This window comes from Notamacropus eugenii, chromosome 6 (assembly GCF_028372415.1).
Source record: "Notamacropus eugenii isolate mMacEug1 chromosome 6, mMacEug1.pri_v2, whole genome shotgun sequence".
NCBI lineage: Eukaryota > Metazoa > Chordata > Mammalia > Diprotodontia > Macropodidae > Notamacropus > Notamacropus eugenii.
The window spans coordinates 370,824,563-370,847,571 of NC_092877.1; the positions used below are offsets into that span (position 1 = coordinate 370,824,563).

Consider the following 23,009-nt stretch of genomic DNA (forward strand, 5'->3'; position numbering starts at 1 on the left):
AACCCATGTAAGATTGCATCCCTTCTCAGGAAGGGAGAGGAAAGGGAGGGAGAGAAAATTTAAAAATTATGGAAGCAATTGTTGAAAACTGAAAACAAATTAATTTAAAAATAATGATGTCCTCTAGAAGTAATCCCATAGCCATTTGACTGGTGGAACAATGGATTTCTAAAACATTTGGTAATTTTACCTAAAAACAAATGAAATTGGCAGCGAACTTCACAAAACATGCAGCAGTATCATTATTATTGTTTCCATTTGCCCTTTGTTTTTGAAGAGGACCAGGGGCATCACAGGTTGATAGCTTGACTCCTCTGTGAATTGGATTTAAGTGAAGCAGAGTTCAACAAAATAGTCAGCCTGACTGTCTCTTCCAGAGTCATCAAAGTCAAGTGGCAACACAAAAGTCGAGACAAGTGGTGAGGGCCTGAGATGCAGTGGATGACCTTAGCATCTTCAACGTCAGCAATATACCAGATGGTGAAAGAAAAGTATTAAATTCAGGCACAAGGGTGAGAACAGCATGAAACTGTGATGGACTCATATTGTTGCAGACTCAGAAGTCGCCTCAGTGGCATCCAACCCAGTTTCAGTACCAAGAGTAAGAATCTCATCTGCAGTATCCCAGAGAAGTGACTATGCAGCCCAACTCTACTTGAAGACCTACAAGTGAAGGACAATTCACTACTTAATGAGGAATATCGCAATGCATTTTTTTTGGAAAGCAGGAGTGTTTTCTTCTTATACTAAGATGAAATCTGCCTCATCTTCCTTAATCCATATGAGTGAAATTGATTTTTTTAAACCTAAGCTGATGGCTTTAAATAAATCATGTCTAATCGGCTTCAGTTCACTGTTCTAAACTATTGAGTTCTTCGTGGATCTCAATTAGAGATAAGTGTGATACAAAGGAAAAAGCATGGAATTTGGATTCAAAAGATGCCAGTTCAAATCCTGTGCCTATCACAGCCTGCATGATTTCATAAGAAAAAAATAACTTCTTTTGGCCTGAGTTTCCTTGTTCAAAAAATTAAGGGGTTATTAAAATGTTCTCTGAGGTTGTTTCTATCCATAAATCTATGATAGTATTCTAATCCAATGCTACATCCTTCCCAGCTTTTTGTCATTTGAATATTTGACAATCCAGTATGATTCACACATTTTATCATCATTGCTGACATCATGATCATCCCTCAAGAAATTTCTGAGAGGGTAAAAATTGGACAGACTGTGAGCTGATACTTTGGGGTGGATGGGCTGAGGAAAAACATTTAGCTTTAAATAAGAATCAATAAATAAATGAAGCAATGTTAGTAACTCAATTCTCATGTGTTTGGAAGAGTGTTTATACTTTCTGCAACACCCTGGTGACTCTGGAAGCACTGCCTTTAAATGTTCTTTTCAACTTTCCATCTAACAGAACAGTCAGAATTAATGGATGGGAAAATCAGTGAGAACTGGATGTGTTATGGGGGTCAATTGAGATAATGTGATGTCAGCCATTATTAGTAACAGTGAATAGTCATTGAATCATAACTGTGTGACAGATATGTCTGGTTAATCAAAAGATCGAAGGCCAGAAGTCAAGTTGCCCCAATTGAATTGGATTACAGCACAAGCCTAGTTTGGGAATCAGGAGAAAATTTTTTTAAAAAGTGATAGGAGGCCAAATGAAATTGGGTAATTTCCTGATACTAACCAAAATAAGTTGGGAGTTGACTATCACATTAAAGATTGCAAAGCAGGATAATACTAAAATATAATAAAATTGACTGTTTAGATAACAGAAATTCCCCTGAACCCTTTTGTATTGCCTTTAGATAATTGGCTTTCGGTAAGGAGAGCCAGAGCTCAAATGCAGCTAGTGATAAGCCTGCTTTCAATGCCTTTCTGGAGGGAGATTGGATGTCCATAGAGTGTAATGACAAGAGAAATGGATGACATATGCTGACCAAAGTCATAGGATGTGAATACTAGCAAGGGTTCGACTTTCCCTTCCTTCTTCCATAGATCTGGGTCCCAGCAACACCAGCCTTGTTTCAGTTCCTCCAACACAACACTCCCTCTCCTATTTTAATATCTCTGCACTTGCTGTTTTTTCATGGCAGTGATGCTCTGCACCCTTACCTCCAACCTTTCACTTCTCTGACTTCCTTCAATATTCAGCTCAAATCTCAGTCCTTTCTCAGTTCCCTCAACACTAATTCTTTCCCTTCTCAGAGTGCTTAACATTCTCTGTTTTTTCTACTATCTACCAAGCTCACACATCGTCCCCTCCATCAGAAAGTGATTTTTTGGAGGGCAGGGACAGTGTTTTTAAGTTTGTTCCTGTCATCAACTCTGCACAGTGCCTGACACATAGTAAGTGATTAATAAATGCTTCTTCATGATTTAAAAATGCAGTTTCAGTCACTAATGAAGTTAATATGATAGTCTAAGTCCTGTTACTAAAGCTGCTCATTTAGTCTGTTTCAAGTTTCTCTCTGTCTCCCCAGCTTAAGAGGACTCAGCACAGACCTCCAGCACTTGAATGACCAGAAGCAGAACCAATGGTCTGATTGTGAATAGTTGTTTCTCAATAGTTAATTTTACAATCAGCTTAATAGCTCATTGTAAATAGTTGTTCAGGTTTATCTGAGTCTAGAGATGGAGTCATTATGATGGTAAATGTTGTACTGAAGCATGCTACTGGACTGGGAGAGCTAGCAGTCTTATTTAATGGCTGTGTGCTTTAAACTTCTCTGCTTCTTATCATCCTTATCCAGAAAATGAGCAGGTCAAGATAGAGGAACCCTAAGGTTCCTGCCAACTCTCACTTTCTTTGATTTTACTAATATTATGGCTAGCATTTGCATAGTACCTTAGTGCCTTCAATTTTGCAATATTGTTTTCCTGTTACCTGCTTTGATGCTTGTGCTACCCTATGAGATAGGCCCTATTAATTAACCTCATTTGCAGATTAGAAAACTGAGACACATAGAGGTTCAGAGACTCGCCCAGAGTCCTAAAGCTAGTAAGTGTATGAGTCAGGATTTGAAATCAGGTCTTCCTGAATGTTCATCCCTACATGATATTCAGTTTGCTACCTGTATTCCTTGATTCCTAATGACCAAGGGAAATTACATTTGGATAGTGTCTACCACACAGTGGAACCCACAAGGACCAGGAGTAGGCAAAGTAAGCTGCCACCCAGAGCACAAAACATAGACCTTTCAATGCAAGTCACTTTATATTATCATTTATATAAAATGTACATATTTCTCTTGCCAAAAATTACTCTCCATGGCACACAGGTTAATTTTTGTTTTAAAAAGAAAGTACAAACATTAACAGCGAAGTCTGAGATACCAGTACACAGTACCCTCCTCCCCACCCTCAAGGGAGGAGGACAGAAATTTCAAGCCTTTCCAGGGGGACAAAAATAGCTTGTCCTGGCTCTAGTCCTTCAATCTGTCACAGCTTCAGAGAGAGTCAAAGGAGCTTTGATGGTATCTAATCTAATCTTCCCATTTTACATATGAGGAAAACTGAAACCCAGAAAAGGGACTCCTCAAAATAAGTTAATACACAGGCTAGACCCAGGACCAAGGCTTCCTAACTATGGGTCCATTGTGCCTTCCACTAAAGTTGCTTCTCCTTTTTCTCCTTCTTCTTCTTCTCCTTCTTCTTCTCTGTCTCTGTCTCTCTCTGTCTCTCTCTCTCTCTGTCTCTCTCTCTGTCTCTCTCTCTCTGTCTCTCTGTCTCTCTCTCACACACACACACACACACACACACACACACACACACACACACACACACACACACACACACACACACACACACACACACACACACACACACTAGGTCTGCCGCCTATCTCTCCCAGGCTTAAGTTAAGGAGCTAACCACACAGGAGTTCTGCTCTTCTCTGTTTCTGATCTGGGCCACTTTTCCCCTCCTTAAGCAACTTGGTGCCCTCTCCCCTCCAGGGGGCGTTCTGTTGATGCTTGACAATGCAGTGGTCCAGTTGCCGTAGCCCACTGCAGCTCACAATTCTGGAGCTGAAGTGATCCATCAGCGTCAGCCTACCCAAGAACTAGGATTACAGACTGCCACCAAGCCCTGACTGTAATTTTTTTCATTAAACGATGAAACTGCTTGAGGTAACAAATGCTTAAGTGCCACTGTTTACAGAAAACAAAAACTACAACCCACGAAAGATTCCTGCTCCCATACATAGCTTCTGTATTGTCCCTTGGGAAGTTACTTGTGGTGGATAGTCCAATGACTTGTTTGGATTGGGGGACTGGACCTGCGATTTTATTGATATACTTACAACACATATGCTTGTTGTGAGTATTTGGGAGTTGGGGGCGGGGCAGGGAGGTGAGGAAGATGGAAAGTCGTGATTTCTGGTGTGCTAGAGAGAGACAGAGAGAGAGAGATCTTTGGTGTGCCAAACTAGCAGTGAGGAAACTCCCTCTATCAATGCTGATAGGTAACTAACAGTTCTGCAGTTTCTGATCTCGAGTCTCTTGGAGGCAGTGAGAAGTTTATAGGACTATCCCAGGATAGGAGTCAGCGTGCGCCAGACGGAGGATCTGAGGCAGTCTTCCGTATTCTGAGACTGCCCTCTCGCCACTAGGGCACACTATGTATTTACTTCTAGGAATTTTTTTGCATGTGATACAAATGGAAATAACCATTATTTTCCATCCTAACAAGGAAATTGAAATTTTTTTAATCTTTTTTTTTTTTTTTTAGCCAAGAGGAATCTGTAGGCTTTTTTCTCTATTCTGAAACAGAATTGGCGATCGTGCTGAAAGCAGCATCTTAGCTGGTGGAGGACTTTGAACTCGGAAGGATGACACCCAGCTTGAGCAAGGGTTTGCCTGGGGTTTAAAGCTTCAACCCTGAAGGGTGTGGCTTAACGAGGACTGTTTCTCGCTCGAGATCAGACTGAGAAACAGGTCCATCCGTGAACACAAGCTTCCTTTCCCTCCCCATCCCCCTCCTTTGTGTTCCTGCCTCCATCCTGCTCCGAGCTGACTCCTCCCTCCTGCAGCAGCAGCTTGGTTCAAAGCCGGAGCCTCTCATTCTGTGCTTTTTCTCTCGCTGTGCTAGCAGGGTTGAACCGTACTGAGGATCTGCCTTTCTTTCTGACCCAGCTCGCCACCAAGCTCTCCTTTAACTGCTCTCAAAAGTGAATGGAGTTTGAGTATTCTGAGAAAGCAATGAAAGTGTTTGGCCGCATGCAAAGGAATAATAAAGGATCCAGGAGGAATTGCTTTCTTGCTTGAAACTTGGGGGTTGGGGATCTTGGTGTTTGGGTTGGTTTGGTTTATTTTTAATGGAGGGCGGAGTAGTTCTGTATTACTGTTCACCTAAGTGAACCCCGACTTTGAATTGGCAAACCTACAGGGCACGTGCCTGACGTATCCTGAAAGACTGAGCAGAGAAAAGAAAGCCAGAAAAAGAAACTTGAGGGGAGCCGGGAAAAGCTCCATTTGGCCATTCCTAAGCATGCTTTCTCTGGCGAAAACTTGCAGAGTCATTGATAAGGACAACTAAGTACCTCCCGTGAACCATGTCTCTGATCCCCAATAACTTTTCCATGAATGGGACAAGTCCAGGGATGGAAAGCCCCATTAAGGACTCGACTCCCAATCGTCCAAGATCTTTAACTGTCTTCTTCCTCTGCTTAACGTGTGTGATGGCCATCACAACGCTAGTGGGAAGCATCTATTCCTTAGTTTGCCTGCTAAAAATGCCCAACAAAACCGTGCTATCGATGATGGTGGCTTCTTGGTCGGTGGATGACCTGGTCAGTGTCCTGCCCATCACCATCTTCCTGTTCCTGCAGTGGCCGAAAGACAGTCCCAGGGATTCCCAAGCGCTGTGCGCCACGTCCGCCTTCCTCTACCTGTTCCACGGTATCTCCAGCAATCTCAAGGCGTCCGTTATAGTTTGTTACAACTTTTACACGCTCCACAGAAGTGTAGCTAGCCCTGGAGCGGCCAGCCAGCCCCGCGCTCTGCTCGGAGTCCTGTTCACCATCTGGGTGGCTAGCCTGCTAATCTGCACTCTCCCCCTCTGGGGCCGGGGTACCTTCGAACGCACGCCTTGGGGGTGCCTGGCAGACCATAACAGTTCCCTACTGCTCTTTGTAGTGTACTCGCTCAGCTTCTGTGTTCTGGCTGGATTCTCCGTCCCGCTCACTTTCCAGCTGCTGTGCTCGGACCAGCTGCCTGGAATTCGAGTCAATTACCAGGAAATCTCTCGCGGAGGAGGCTTCACTCCGTGCACCCCTTCGTCTGGGGGCAGTGCCCTCCCAAACACCCCCGAAGATCCCCGGGCCCCAACAGTGCAGTTCTACAGGGGACCAGGTAGCACCCTGAGCTCGGAGGCTGCCTCCGGACTGGGTGCGCCCGGAGGACGGGAACCCAGGACGCGGGCTGAGGCAGAGACCAGAGGCTACAGGCGATCTGGACGGGAGACCCGGGGCATGCAGCGCGGCAGCAGGAGTGTCAGCGTGAGCATAGCCCAGAAGAGATTCTCCTTGATTCTTGCTCTTACTAAGGTCGTCCTTTGGCTTCCAATGATGGTAACCAACAAATAACAAACAACAAAAAACAGAAAAGGCAGGAAAGCATGAAGCGAGTAATGTGCGATGGATGGATGGATGGATGGATGGATGGATGGATGGATGGATGGATGGATGGATGGAGAGATGGCTGGGTGGGTGGATTCATGTGCAAGTCTGTATGGGTGCTTGCCCGTGGGCGAGCCACTAGGGGCTTACTCGAGTGCCATCAGGGTTTCCACAGGAGACCCTTCTAAACTTTCAGAGTAGCTCCCTGAGCAGTGGGTACTGACCCAGAAGCCTTTGTGGGAATGCACCAGGGGTAGAGGTTGGCTTGTGTGTGCGTGTGTTTTAACGTTTTCCAAATAAACTCATCAGTTTCCATAAAAGGGTCAGAGACACTCCTCGCCCTCTTCCGAGGTATCTGGGGACTCTGACAGGGTGGCAGGGAGAGAAAGGTAATTGTCCTTCCAGCCAACATATCTATCCCTGACCCTACCCCGATTTCCATCCCCAGCCCTGCCTCTATTTAAGGTCTCAGGCCCAGACCTAGAGCCATCCCAGTCCCCAACTTCATCTCCGTCTCCAGCTCATTCAACCTTCCTCAGACCGAGTCCCATTCCCATTCAATTGCTCAACTCTATTCCAACTCAGCCTCATTTCCACCCCCACCTCCATTCCCAGCCCGATTCCTGCTCCTAGCCTATACTCATCCCCAATCCCCATTCGATCCTTGCCGCACCCCTCCCCAGCGGGAACAACTCCCTGGGGCCGGTAGAGAGAGAAAAAAAAGACAGGTGGGAACAGAGCGCAGCAGAAAGGGCGACAAGAACCCAGGGGATGCTTTCCCTTGTCTCTCGCCAAGAACCAGGAGGAAAGGCGGCTGTCCTCTGCCTTGATATTCTCTTGTGGTGAGCAAAGTGGAGCCCGGGAAAGAACTAGAGACCAAGTCCGCTAGCCTGCTCAAGCTGGTTCGGAGGAGCCTCTAACCCAGACCAAGATTAGTAAATTACACCATCCCTCTCAGGCAGAGAGTCGGGCCAGGCTGGGCTGCGCTGCACGGATGGGCACAGTGACCCTTCTTGGCAGCCTCACCCACTGCCTCCAGCCTTCCTTTCCTCTCCTTTGCTCTTCCACGAGGGAATGAATAGCCGAGGCTCCTCACTTACAGCTAGGATCTTTCTCAGTCTCTCTCCCGCCCTGGGACTAGGGAGGCCGGGAGCATGGCAGGCCGGCGAAAGGGCAGAGCCACCATTGGGCAGACAGGCTGACGAGTGGACGTGCACCCCTGCGAGGTAGGAAAGTAGAGTGCCAGGCAAGGAGGAGAGGGCAGGAGGCAGCGTGGCCGGGAGGGCAGCCAGATTAGGAGGCTAGACCAGGGAGACCAGGGTTGGAGGCCGAGGAGGTCAGCCTGGAGGCCAGGAAGGGAGGAGGAGGGGCGTCCCTGGAGGGACAGAGAGCAGAGGCTGTGAGCCCTTGCCTTCTGAAGCCCTGTGTCCTTGCAGATCCACACGGTGGCCCGGCACAACCCAGAGTTCCAGAGTCTCCCCTTCGAACTCTTCAGCTTTCTATTGACGACCCTGGCGGCCACCGTGACCCCAGTGTTCGTCCTTTCGAAGCGCTGGACCCACCTGCCCTGTGGCTGCATCATTAACTGCCCGACGAACCCATGTGCCGTGACTTCTGAGGAGACGAAAAGTAAGGCGGCAGATCTGAGGGAGTGGGTTCACTGCGGGGCAGAGACTGCTGAGACAGAGGCCGGGGAAGGGATGCGGGAATAAATGACGCGAACCAAAAGAAGGGAGAAAGGCAGTCAACAGATCCCACCCCCAGCCCAAGTCTCCTTATTTTGACCCTGACTATGAAAGGATCAGAAAGGGAATCCCAGGGTGGAATACAGGACACAGGCAGATGAGAAATTACAAGGACCTTTTTTGTTTAAATCAAAGGCTGTCAGAACACACAGAGCCTCCTAGTTCTTGGTACCTCTACGGATAACTTTCCTGCACCCTGGCTGGATCTTAACTGTCCCATTACCTGAAGCTGTAATGAGGGCGGGGATCCCATCTTGAATATCAAATATAGAACAAGAAGAAATGAGGGGCCTTGTTATCTAATACTGTCAAAGCACTTGAGAGTTAAGACGGCTTTAAAGCTAGTACCAAGAGAACTTTCCTACTTCAGTTTTTGAGATGAGGCACCAAGAGTCCCGAGATTCATTCGCATTTAGTATGGCAGGCAAGTCACAGGGCCCTGAAGCTTCTGACTTCTTTATTACTTAACAAGCTTATTCCTGATGGGAGGAGGGACTTGGGGGGAGGGGGAGGAATAATCAAGCTTGCATATAAAATTTTTACTTACAAGCAGACATGAGGAGAGAGAAAATCCTAGTCTCAAGTTATTTCCCTTGGTCGTCCAATGCAACAGCCAATTTAAACAAAGGGCTCAAAGACTTTCGTTCTCTCCCTGGATTGGGGAGTAGACATAGGAGTGAGAAAGTAAAACGAAAAGCAAATTTGAAAGAGAAAGAAAAGCTCAGACCTCTTTCTGGAAAGGTTTTGAGAACAGCAGGATAGAAATGGTTAAGATCCAAGGAAAGAAAAAACCAGAAAAAATCCTCCTCTGATGCTTAGTGGAAGGGGACAATAATGCTGGAAAGTTATATTTGGAAGAAAAACTTCTCCTGTTTGGCCATTACAGTTGTATTTTGTGGGGACTGCCTTACCCTCCATTCAGGTATAGACCAGATTGGTTATTACACCTGTGCTGTTTGTTTGTTTGCTTAACGAGCTGGTAAAACAGATGAAAAAAGGAGCCTCTGTTTTTTGATGATGCCAAAAAGGGAGGATAAAATCAATCTCCCCCATACTTAGGGTCCACTGGAGATGTTTTAATATTACTTGAAAACAGATTTTATTGTTTTTAAATTAATTATTTGGAATTGTATGAACAACAACATCTACAACAAAAACCCCCTCAGAATTTCTCATTTTTCAAATCAGTTATGTTATATGTTGATGTAACCTATAATACAGACATCCCCTATAATACAGACATCTCCAATTCCTCCTTGTTACTATAATAATATTAATGTTATTATTTAAAATTGTTATTGCATCACTATTGCTACAATTATTATGCACTATGTTATTATTATACTATATTATTACTATTACACATACTGTATATGTTGTTAACATCATCAGTGTGAGCTTGGGCAAATCACTTAATCTCCCTGGACCTAATTTTCCTTATGTGTCAAATGAGTGGATAGGACTAGCTAGCCTCTAAGGGCCTATTATGATCTAGGCCTATGATCCTATGGTCCCTCTACATAGAAGCAGAGATATTTCTTGATATGGTAGATAGAGGCTTTGTAGACAAAGAGGCATCTTCGTGTAGTGGATAGAATTTTAAGGTCAGGAAGTCCTGCCCCTGAAACGTACTACTTGAGTGACTATAGGCAAGTCAGTGAAATTCTCTATGTCTCAGGAAATTTTCAAAGATTCTCAGAGATGTATTGCTGAATTATATCAACTAAGGGAATTTTCATCCACAGTGGAATTTTCATCTGCATTTCATCTGAAACTCCAATTCTAGTGCTATCTCTCCATAACCACCACCAACTCATCAATTTAACAAATATGCAATTCCCCCCATGGGTGAGGTTCTATACTAGCCACAAAGACAAAAATAATATATGAACAGTCAAGTCAAGGTAAGAAACAGCACTTCTCAGCTGATGGGGATCCCAGGAGTGCACAGAACCTCAGCTGGGTCTTAAAAGAGCTACAGATTTTAAGAGGCATAGGTGAGGAAAAAGACTGGTATGGTAGATGATCTTTGGCTGGAGATGGGAGATGGAATAACAGGTACAGGCAGAGCAAATAGGCTAATTTGAATAGATTGTAGGGCTAAAAGGCAGTTATATAAAACAAATCTGGGAAAGTAGCAGCAAGACCCTAAAGGACTGGGAACAGCAAACTGAGGAGTTTGTATTTTACTGGAGGAAATTCTGAAGTGAGGGAACCATTGAAATTTTCAACAGTAGAAAGTTACCTGGTCTGATATGTGCATTTGGGTAGATTATTTCTGAAGGGATTTGGAAAATAGATGGGAGATTGGATGGAATAGAAGCTAGGGGATTGGATTGTGGCAAAAGGGCTTAAGGTGGTGAAGGTCTGAACAAGGGTGGTGGTCAGATGAGAGAGAGAGAGAGAGAGAGAGAGAGAGAGAGAGAGAGAGAGAGAGAGAGAGAGGAATCAGTTAATTGACTGGATATGGGGAGGATGAAGGACAGGAGAGGGTCCCAGAAGATCAAAAGAAGGGTGGTGCTCTGTTCAAAATGACAATCTTGAGCCATACATGCATCTCTCTGCTTTTCCAGAGTGCTTTATATGCATTAAATTATCTGATCCTCACAACTCAGGAAGGTTAGAATAGTCATTTCACAGATGAAGAAACTCATTGTTGGGGGATCACACAGCTACTAAGCAAAAGAGGCAGGTTTTTGACCTGGAGCTTCCTGACTATATACCACACTGAACTGCAGCTAATTAGATGCAAACTATCTTCAAATCATCTTGAGACATTTCCTATCTCAATTGTTTGAGCAGTTTTAGAAACATCAGTTGTATGTGACCCAGGGCATGTGTGATTTGACTTCATGCCCTGGTGGCAGGAGGACTAGCCTCACAAATACAAAGACCTGGTTTCGTGGTATACCTCTGATCTTCATTATGTGCCCCTAGCCAAGTCACTTAACTTCTAGGGTCCTTATAATCTAAAACTATAAATTAACCTCCAGGGCTCCTGTAATCTAAAACTCTAAAGTGCAGAGAAGGTGTCAATCTGTATTGGGAGATGGCATGTTCTATCTAGAGTTACTTATACCAGTAACATCACAGGTCCAGTCCAGGAGGAAAAAAATTGGAATTGAATTGAATCTGGCACCAGTGCTTGACTGGGAGCCTTTCTGTCTAAGAACCAGGCTCCTAACTAATCAGATAGAGGCTCACCACCAGACCCACTAGTTGTTTTCCTTTTTCTTTTGGGGGGGAAGGGGAGTGATTTTTTTTTTCAGAGCAGTTCTTAAGAAGTGGGATAAGTGTGCTCTCTGCACTAGTGGAGAGAATCCCAGGGAAGTATATAGACTTTGAAGAATGGAAGAAAATATTTACTTGACTTCCATAAGGGGAAAAAAATTCTTATTGTCTTTGTCGCTTCAAAATCCTGACATATCATATAAGCTACACACTGTCACTGAAAGGATGAATTTATTCTGACTTGGAATACTACCTGTTACCCCTCACATATAAGAGATTCAGAAGAAAGTAGGCCTATAGTGAGGGTAAGAGACTACAGAGAATTGATTTACACTAGTTTGACAACACAGTGATCCTTTCATGACTCTCCATAGTGCCAGAAAATAATTCCTGAGATTCTGGCCAAAGTGTATAATATTTATGTTGGTGGAAGGGCTGCCATAAATATGCTTGCTGCTGGTGTGACAGAAAACCAGAATTTTGAAACCTGGTCTCTGGTAATGTCTGCATATAATAATGACTGGCTCTGCTGGGCCAGACAGATGGCAGATTCCTTAATGTACTGTCATTCTTTGGAAGAAAGGATCAACAGTTCTGTTTCCAAGACCTTTCTTCCTTAACAAAGCAAAACATCATTCCCTATGCATTTGTCTTGCTCTAGCCAATTACACTGGCAAAACATGGGTATTTTTTTCATCCTGGCAGAATCAAACCCATTAGATGTCTGCGAAGATGCGAACATGACTTTGCATCTCAGTTTTCACTGAATGTTAAATATTGAGATTGAAATTGGAAAATACAAAATAATTAGCAGGGATCATCCCTCTACCCTGTTTCCAACCACAAGCTGTATTTATTTACCATTGCCTCAAAGGAGAAAGATCAAGGTGAAACAAAAATTACTTAAAATACCAAAATCATGTTTCTGTGACAAAACTGTCCCTAAAAGGCTTACCATGAGGATACACTTTTCATTATTTTGTAGACATTTGGATTTCATTTTAAAACCCTGCAAGGAACTTCAAAAATTTTGAAAGGAGCACAGAAAAAAAAAATGAAGTCTTTACTTAAAGCTCCAAGTTCCAGTAACATCAAAAATGGAGTGAGCTCTGGATTTGCTGAGCTGAGCTCACTCTCCCAAGAGCAGGAATGATACATAGACACAAACCTGAGTCCTGCATGTTTAGCCTTATCTGGCTATATGTGTTATAAATAAATTCATGTTATGCATAAATTTATATTATATAAATTATACAATTACATATTATATAAATTGATGTTAAACATACATTATCACAATAGTTTTTAATTGAAATACTCAGAAAAATGACAGTTGGTTGCTTTAAGAAGAAAAAAAAATAAGTTTAAAAATATAGTCCAGGTGTTAGGTTATGTCAAGAGGTCCATGGATTAATGACTAGAAAGCTATCTTCAAAATTAAGACTACCTTGGTTCAAGTACATGCAACTGACACTATATGACCTTGGTCAATGAGTTGACCCCCAGACAACTTTCTAACACTACAAATTTCAAAGTTATTCATCATATTTGCAAGGGGAAGTTTCTCCCTAGGTACTCCTTGCACTGATGGATTCTAAGGTGTAATACATAATAAAAGCAGTAAATAAAAATCAACTTACTAGAAATAAATTTTCTTTACTTTTAAAGTTTAGAAATTTTATGTTTTAATATTATTTGGTTACTCCATAAATTCCAAATTTTTTTAATAGTTTTTTTTTATTTCCTGACTATAGCTATGTCTTTTTTTAAATTCCCCTTTTGGTTCATTTTTTTTACAATGTAAGAATAAATTAACTGTTTTCTCCCACATGACTATGCTTTTTTTTTGTTCCTTTTACTTGTCCATGACCTTTTAATATTCTTTTCCAAATGAGCACATTTTGTCAAGTAAACATTTCATTCAAGTTACATCTTTTCTCCAGGAAAATATGTGTTTTTCACTTTCATAGAAATGAGTGATTGACACATGGTGAAGCATGTCCAATAACATGCACCAATTGACTTATTATGGCTCTTCATAGTGATGGGCTGTTCTGAAGGCAATGCATAACTGAGTTCGTTGTTCATTTTTTCAAGTAAAACCAACAGAATCACAATAGAAAATTAAGAATAATAACTCACATTCACATGGTTTTACAAGATATTTTCATCTCTATAACCTTATGAGGGAAGTAGTGCAACTATTAATCCCCTTTTGACACCTGAGGAATTGGAGCCTCAATTGTAGCAAAAACAGGATTCATTTGTAAGTCTTTCTTGATGCTAAGGCTATTTCCACTATACCACATGTCTTCTATTAGGAAGGAATATGATGTAAAATAGGTCTAGAATGGACCCCATCTAAGGGGATTTTATGTTATTAGTTGATATTTGTCTTTGTATCCACATGATCCACAGCATAATGACTAGCATATAGTAGATACTTAATAAATGCTTGTTGATTAGTAGCTTGATAAAGTAAAAGATGTTGCAATGAGTATAATTTAGTTTTTAGCCCAGAGTTTTCCACAATGTCCAATGCTGTTGTGATTCTCCTTAAAGATTTCTTTTCAAAATATTCTCCTTCCCAGTATCTTCAGTCAGAACATCCTCTTTGTGTTAACAGTATAATTATTGTCGATGATAGTTATCATTATAATACACTCATGTTAAAATATTTACTTAGTTGATACACTATTGCCTAAATTACTTTTGAAATTTAGCAAATATTCTTTAAACACTTAATTCATGTAGCACTCTTTTCGTGGAATGAGAAAAATGCAAAGTTGCAACATAACATTGTTGAATGTGGATATTGACAACCCAGATAGTAGTAATATGCATATACATAGAGAAGTTTGAATCAAGTTCCATGGGAGGACTGAGCAAGAAAATCCTTGTTCTCAGTGGATATGAGTGTGGGCTTTTTGAAGGAACTGACATTGGAGTTCGGCTTTAGAGGACAGGTATTCAAGGATTCAAATGGTGAAGAGAGTAAAGGAGGACATTCTAGATAAAACAATGATATGAGTAAAGTCATAAAGATGGAGGAGTAGAGAACACATTCATGGGGCCAAAAGTAGATCAATTTGGACAGAAATAATATCAGATAAGGTTGGAGAGGTATAATAGTTGCAGATTGAAGAGGACTTTAGATGGAAGGTAGAGGACCTTGAATATTACTCAGTAGGCAGCAGAGATTCATTACAACCTTGAAAGCAGAGAGGCAACATGATGGCATATATGATGATTATTCTAGCAGTGGTATGTAGCAAGATTTGAAGAGTAGAAAGAGTAAAGGCAAAAAATAAATATGTTAAGTTGTTTGAATCCTCCATTTAGGCTGTAATGGGGTAGCCTATATTTGTGTGGTGACATGAAAAGAGATGAGGGGAAATATGAAAGATATTGCAAAAGTAAAAGTAATGAAATTTCGTAACTGAAGGCTAGGAGAGGTAAGGAAGAAAGGAGAGTCAAAGATAAGAGTGAAAGAAGAGAGGTGGCATAGAAAAATGGTGGTCAGAAGGATGAAGAGTTTTAAAGGGAAAGATAATAGGTTGGATTTTGGATATGATAACTTTAAGCAGCAGATGGCATACACTTTTAAAAAGTATCAAACTAAATTTAAATTAATATGTCATATATTACTATATTAGTTTACATTTGTTATTTAATAGATAAATATTATATTAACATAACACTTTCTAATTTGTTATATGATAATTATAATATATTCAATGTAATAAAATAGTACATTTTGTCTGATTGAACTATTATAGACCTCATAAAAGTAGCTATAACTTTCTCTATTTCCCCGAAAGTCTCTATCATTTTCACTTATTATTCTCATCATCTCATTCATACTGCTTCCTGTATATCACAAGAACAAAGGTGTATTCCCAATGGACATATCCCGTAAAGGATCTTATATGTAATTGAAACCATAAAATGATACATAAAACAAACCCTAGTTGAAGTACATACCAGTCCCATAGTTATCAAAATGTAATTTCTTCTGACCTAGTTATTACATTCCTAGATTCCAACAGTGAGCCACTAATTGCTGGACAACGATAGTATACTTTAAATTCTTCCCCTTTTAACTAGCAAGTAAAGTAAGATGATTCAATAATTATCACTGCATCAACTGAAAAGAAATAATCTCTGTATCCCAAGATATTTTTATAAATGGTTACTAGAATTGGCTCCTTTTTCCCACTCCCTCTGAATATTTTTTTTATTTATGTTCTGGCATCAAATCATAATGAATGGTGTTCATCAATTTCATTTTGTTAGATAATAGGACTAGCTTATAAATCTTGACTTTGGGGAGCATTTCAGTAATTGAATCAAGTTTATGGAAGGCACAGTGGTATACAGGAAAATGAATCATATTTTGGCTATTCCATTGTCATACAAAATTTAAAAGTTTTCACAAATTTCTCCCTTCCATCAAGAAATGGTTAAATGTCTACCAATAAAGCTTGCAACCTGCAGAGTAGTATTTTGGCAGAAATAACACCATGTTTCCAAAGAAAAACACTGAGAACTTTACTGAGGTTATATTTAACTCAACAATAGTGGCATGACTTCATACTCCCAGAGTGTAAATTCCTCCATGATGGTGATGATATCTCATAAGAATAATAACTGAAATTTACATAAGCTTTATAGGCTGCAAAGTATATAAACTATCCTCATTTGAGAACTCCCTCCTTAAATAACAGCTGGTTGGCATTTATATAGCATTTTCAGGTTTGCAAAACACTTTATAAATATCATACAATTTGATTCTCATAGCAACAGAGGAAAGTAGGTACTATTCTTATCCTCATTTTGCAAATGAGGAAACTGAGACTGAGAGAGGTTAAGTGACTTGACCAGAGTCACACAGCTAAGTCTCTAAAGCAAAATTCAAACTCAGACCTTCCAGATTCCAAAACGTTATGAAGTTAAGTGTTAGAGATATGATGATGTTCATTTTTTAGAGGAAGAAACTAAGCACTTTCCATGGTCATATAATTAATAAGTGTTTTGGAAACAGATCTCTTCTCATTCCAAATCTAGTGCTTCCTCCTGTGTATCATTCTATCTCATTTAGCTTTACATTTCCCTGAATAACTAGGACTGTGTAGTGCACACAGTAAGTATTTAATAGTTGTTTCTGAAATAAATGGAAGACAGTAAAATAAAAGACTAGAGGAAGGGAAGAAGAGATGAAGTATCATAAATGTCATAATGTGGCATTCGAGTGGAACAAAAAGCAGTTGATCTCTTTCACTTCTAGCCCACCTACACTCCCATGAGTAAAAGTGCATTTCCCAGCTTCTTTTCACTATGTTGACTGGAAAAAGGTATGAGAGCTTGTGATAATTCAACTGATTTAAATCCAAAGGACATCAAATGTGGCAACACTATGTTCATGTGGTAATGGAGTTAGTCTTGTCAAAGATTAAAAGTAATCCCCAGGCTTTCAGGTATGGATGTGGTAGTTAATGAAATGTTAGGGAATGAAATTTTTCCATTCCTTTCCAGATCTGGCAACACCAGAGATGCACTGTGGAGGCAGTGTAGTGGGAAGGAGGCTGGTCTTAAAAGGAAAAACTCCAAGGATTCAAATTCTGCCTCTGACATAGCCTGGTTGTTTGACTTTAATCTATTCACTTAATAGATTCACTCTCAGTCTCTGAAGTAATTCTATAAGACCCAATAGCAGAACTGTTGTTCTGTTTTGGGAAAGTCAGTTCATTACTAGGAATTTCCCACACCAAATGGAATTGTGGGTGCAGAACAGATATAGATATCTAGATCTCTCTCTCTCGATAGATAGACAGATAGATAGACAGACAGACAGACAGACAGACAGACAGACAGACAGATAGATAGATAGATAGATATAGATATAGATATAGATATAGATATAGATATAGATATAGATATAGATATAGATATAGATATAGATAGATATAGATATAGATATAGATATAGATATAGATATAGATATATATGGTGGTTGGTAATTTGAAATACAGAATGTTCCATACAGAGTCTTGGTGAAATTTCAAGCTTTAGTAGTTTAAGGTTTTTAGAACATCCTTTATATTTGTAGTGAAACTGCTTGGGCAGCTAGGTGGCAGAGTGTATAGAGTATGGGGTCTGGAGTCAAGAAAAGCTGAGTTCAAAACCAGCCCCAGACACTTATTACCTGTGACCCTGGGCAAGTCACTTAAACCTATTTGCCTTAGTTTCCTCATCTGTAAAATGAGTTGGAGAAGGAAATGGAAAACTACTTCAGTATCTTTGCCAAGAAGATCTCAAATGGGGTAACAAAGAGTCAGACATGACTGAACAATGCAAAACGTACATTTAAATTTTATCTACTTAATATATTCACAGCTTAATTTCCTTTATGCTTGTGGATGACAGTAACTTTGTATAACTGACTAGATGTTAAGTTAATAATGTGCTTTAATTTATAAGCTAAGTCTCAGTGCAAATAATGGGATCTTATTTGAATGTTGGGCTGGTACTAATGATCATATATTACATAATTATAACTTCAAATAATGCATATTAGGGTGCACGTGACTACATCACTAATAAACCATTGTCTATATTAATTATATTTAATTTTCTCTATTTTTCCTTAGCTAAAAGGAAAGGCTTTGAATTCAACTTGTCATTCCAACACAGTTATGGCATTTATAAGATAGGCCATGACAATCATTATGATGAAGATGAGGATGAAAACTCTATATCATATCATAACTTGATGGACTATAAATGTGAAACCCGAAGAGACACACAGAAAGATACCAGCAACTTCCTCCATGCCATAAAAGTAGAATTCAGCACTGCATCTTCTCAGGACAGCTCCATACTGCCAGATATCAACAAAAGCACAAACACAGCTAGCACTGAGACAAAGCAGGACTCTGAGAGAGAAAAGAGCATTGAGGAAGTGCTGACTGACAAAACAGGAGTTTTTGTAACAGAAGATGCCAGAAACTTTGAAAAATCTACCTTTTTAGAAGGACCAGAAAGAAGGCTTTCCCATGAAGAGAGTCACAAACCAGAACTTTCGGATTGGGAGTGGTACAGAAGCAAATCTGAAAGGACTCCTCGTCAGGTAAAGTAAAATGTTTCCCATGAAATTAAAAAGTGGGAGCCATCATATAAAGTCTCTAATAACACTAATTTTTTTTTCATGTCAAAGTTGTACCTGTTAATCTCATTCATTCATTCATACATTCATTAATTTTTTCAAATCTGAGTTTCCCTTAACCCCACACTATTGCTTTTCCTTGTACTATTTTTATTCTTGAAGAATTATTTGAATGTTATCAAAATGCATCAATGCATGTTTATGTTTAATCGGGTTATTCAATTCAGTGGTCCTTTTTTCTTTAACTTAAATTACAATGTGAAGGTCCTTAAAGTCTAATTGTTTCAGAAAAGGATTAATTATCTGTGAGATGATGTGACAATGTATTTTCCATCAAGCTACTAGATGATTATAATGTAAGTTGGCCAGTATTTTTCACGTTGTTTTGCTGATGAAAATTAGTCTTTTCCTATGCTGTAATTTTAGTCATATTCTATAATTAAAATTTTAAAATAACAAATTATATTCTCACTTAGTCTTGGGCATCTGTAATGTTATTCCCTAATTATCTTCTGCTGGAAGTAATATGTTTGATTACCAAAGTTAAATTTCATGAAGCAAAGCCCTATCCAACTAAATAAGCATCTATTGAGCACTTACTACATGTAGGTACTTTAGCAAGTTATAGGGATACAAAGATGAAAATAAAAATTTCTTTGTATCATAGAGCTAGAGATAAAAAGGATCCAGCCCCTTTATTTTACAGATAAGGACCCTGGCAGCCAAGGAGGTTAAGTGACTTACCCAAAGTTACATAGGTAGAGGGCATCAGAAGTAGGATGTGAACCTGTCTCCTGATTCCAGAGTCATTCAGCTGACAAACATTTATTATGTGCTTACTATGTACCAGACACCATTCTAAGTATTTGGAATACAAATATAAGCAAAAAGAAGCACAACTACTGCCTCTAGGGGGCTTACATTTTAATAGAAAAAGGTAATAAATAAAAATGAGCTGAAAGGAGAGAGGAAATGGAAGTACCCTGGAAAGGGAGAATGGCAGAGAAATCTAGAGTGCAGCCTATTGACAAAAGAAAGCATAACTGGTCCAAGTGTCTTCTTTAAATGGAAGTCTGTGAATGAATCACCCAATCAGAGGGAGAGTCTGAAGGTCCAGGGAACACTTTGAAGTGCATATTCCAGGGTTGGAGTGATTTTCCAGGGTGAAGAAGTTTCTGGAATATTGTAGATAAATCTGGAGAACAGCCAGGTGAGAAATGAAGAGTCAGTGCTATTTTCTCTGTATCATACTACATATGGTCCCTTGCCCTTAAATAATATGCATTTTACTAGGTGATAGAAACACATAAATACAAGATCATTAGAGCAGAAAGAAGATGATGACAACCATGGTACAGTGAAAAGAACACTGGCTCTAAAGTTGGATGACCTATGTAGTAATTCTGCTACTAGTAATAGATACTATTGGTGTGACCTTGGACAAGTTATCTCACTTGTCTATCTGGTTCTCAGTTTCCTTATTGGTAAAATGAATAAACTGGACAAGATAATCTCTTAAGTCCCTTCTAGATCTTGATCTGTAGTCATACTAACATTACTTGTTTTCTTTTTTTAGAAAATAAGCTAAATAATAAACCTAGATACAAAAGAAAATATCCCTCAAAAGACACCCTTTAAGTTGTGAAATCACTGGAGGTTCAATATGTATAGATTTACAAGCTTTCCAAAGATTTATTAACATTTAAACTGAAAAGATAAAAAATAAATTTTCACAATTAAAAAATTAAAAGAAGAAAAAGACTAACTCCTAATCAGTGTTCACAAAACAAAAATATGGTACCTCAAACAAAGGGTAAAAACTCCTTCAATTTCACAATATTTCCCGGTAATTTAGATTTGTAGAATCATGTGATCATTAGGATCATTAAATCTCATCATCTAAAAGTGTAGGGAACCTTCTGCCTCAAGACTTTATGTGTCCCTCTAGGTCGTCAAGTGTGGCCCTTTGACTGAATCCAAACTTCACAGAATAAATCCCCTTAATAAAAGAATTTATTGTATAAAACTTGGACTCAATCAAAAGGCCACACGCAAGGATCTAGAAGGTCACAGGTTTCCACTCTTGATTTAAACCAACACAAGTCAACACAGTCCAAAGTAGTCAAGTGATACGTCCAAAGTCATATAGGAAATGAATGACACAACCAGGATGAGAACTCAGGTCTTCTCACTGTCCCTCCAGGATTCCTTCTACTCCAATAATTTTCAAAAAGTTTTTCTTAAATTCTTCCCATCTAATATGTATTACTTAATAATAATGTCCAGAATGAAATAACTGAGAAAAATGACAGATGTGCACAAAAATGTTTACTGAGAAACAGAATATTCTATGTAAAATGAAATAATTAGTTGTTCTATTTTTCTTGTTTACTTAGAGCAAACATTTAGGAAATAAATTATCCATAAATAGCATGACTAATGCTTCTCTTTTTTTTCTTTTTGAGTCATGATAATAAAGTAGTGGTCCCAGAAAACTGCAATCTAACTATGGCATATTTTCACATCAAAATTTTGTTGTATGAAACTGATGAGCACAGAGGAATATGCAAACACAAATCTTTTTAAATTTAAACAAATACTTAAGCTGAGCAGATTTCTAAGAGGATAAACTCTTGAAAAGTCTTGTTTTCCCACAAAGATGTCTTCAAAAGACATCCAAGCCTATTCTGAACATTACCCTATTCAATGTGTTAATTTACTTGGCTGTTGTTTGCCCTGTGATAAGCAGAGTGTTCTGAAAGTGACTTTTTTGGGCCAGAAGGTATAGCTTTAAAAGAAATAAACAGAAATATAGAAAAAGTATATTATTAATTTTCAGGCAATGGAAAGGCATGCGTTTATAGAAATTTATTAGATTTTTAAAATGTGATCATTTAAAAAATCTTAAATAATATATTGATTATTTGACATGACTTTCACTTATTTTATAAAATCCCTTGTTCTCTTCAGATTAGCATTATACAACCTCCCCCCCAAAAAATAGTATTGATATTTCAATCCAATTAGAAAGCTTTGTCTGATCAAAGAGAGATTTTAACTTTCTTCCTTATAATTTAAACTTAAAAAAGATATATTTTGCTCAAATAAGGAACTAAACATAAAAGGTTGGCTTTTTTTTACACAAAGGAAGTGGTGACTTAAGAAGGATTTTATCTTCATGCCTTTCCATGGAGTATTTTCTTTATTCTAATCCCTTCCTTCTCCCTGCACCCCACAAAAAAAAAAAAATCCAAGCAAAGTAATTGGCAGACTTATTCAATGACATCTATTGGACTCTTTTTAATGTGGCAGCCTCTATGGCAACTGTGTTCATTTTCCAGCTCTTTCTTGAAAAACAGCTAATTCTTCCCCCTTCTTCTTCAAATGTTCTTTCAAAAGGCTTGTTCTTAAAATTTTATGAGACTGAATGTTAATTAATTTCTGTTCTATTCTAATGATATGGTTAGGTGTGGGCGGGGAAGATAGAGGAGTAGGGAGATAGAGAAGTAAGGAGATAGAGAAAATTAAGGCACAATGGCAAAAATGATGTAACTCCTAGCATTTGAGAATAAAATCTTTACTACTAAAAAAAAAAAGAGTGTAAGGGGTCAATAAAATAGTAGTAGAATATGTTTATAAGATTGGATTTTGACATTAGCATAATATCTCTGAAAAGCCACAGGCTATTCATTGTGTTCCCTCTGGTGTGTTGTATTTCAGTAGATTTGGTTTCCAGTCAGCAGTGGTTGAGGTCTGAGATGGTCCTTTGCCAAGTTTCCAAAGTGCAGCTCAGTATGCTATTGCCATAGCTCTGAAGCTCTTTGGTCACCAAGATTAAGAAAAGGGTGCTTATAGTATGTCTGGCTTTCTGGTTTGTAGTGGTAGTTCCTAAAAGTCGTTGGTACTGCTACTTATAAAGAAAGGAAATTGGATGTATGAGATAACTTGGTGAATGGGAGAAGTATTATAAAGTAAGCACAGAGCATCTTAGATATTAAAAAGATATTAAAGGCCTAGTCCAGAATGTACTTAAAAGGAATGTCCTCTACAATGCCCACTACCAGTTAGTCATTCAGCCTCTTTCCTACCAGACCTCTAAGTAAGGGCAAAAATGACTGTGTTTGCAGGTTTACTCTACCTTAGGATGCCTCTACTTGGGAGGAAGCTTTTCCTTTAATCAAGGCTAAATTTGCCTCTGCAACTTCTATCCATTGGCAGTGTGACATTGTATAAGGAA

At 39.4% G+C, this 23,009-nt stretch overlaps 1 protein-coding gene and 1 long non-coding RNA gene across 4 annotated transcripts in view; one reads left to right on the forward strand and one right to left on the reverse strand.

The window, feature by feature from the left end:
- LOC140510230 (uncharacterized) overlaps positions 1–23,009 on the reverse strand; it is a 203,888-nt gene that overhangs the window by 101,294 nt on the left and 79,585 nt on the right. The gene's annotated exons all lie outside the window — the stretch shown is intronic.
- GPR149 (G protein-coupled receptor 149) overlaps positions 4,732–23,009 on the forward strand; it is an 81,261-nt gene continuing 62,983 nt past the window's right edge. For 2 of the 3 annotated variants that reach the window (XM_072618681.1, XM_072618683.1), the window contains exons 1-3: positions 4,732–6,583; positions 8,068–8,260; positions 18,258–18,736. In XM_072618681.1, coding sequence (XP_072474782.1) covers positions 5,567–6,583; positions 8,068–8,260; positions 18,258–18,736 — 1,689 coding nt within the window. In that variant the 5' untranslated portion in view covers positions 4,732–5,566. The remainder of the gene's footprint in view (positions 6,584–8,067; positions 8,261–18,257; positions 18,737–23,009) is intronic. The other variant, XM_072618682.1, reaches the window with a different exon arrangement.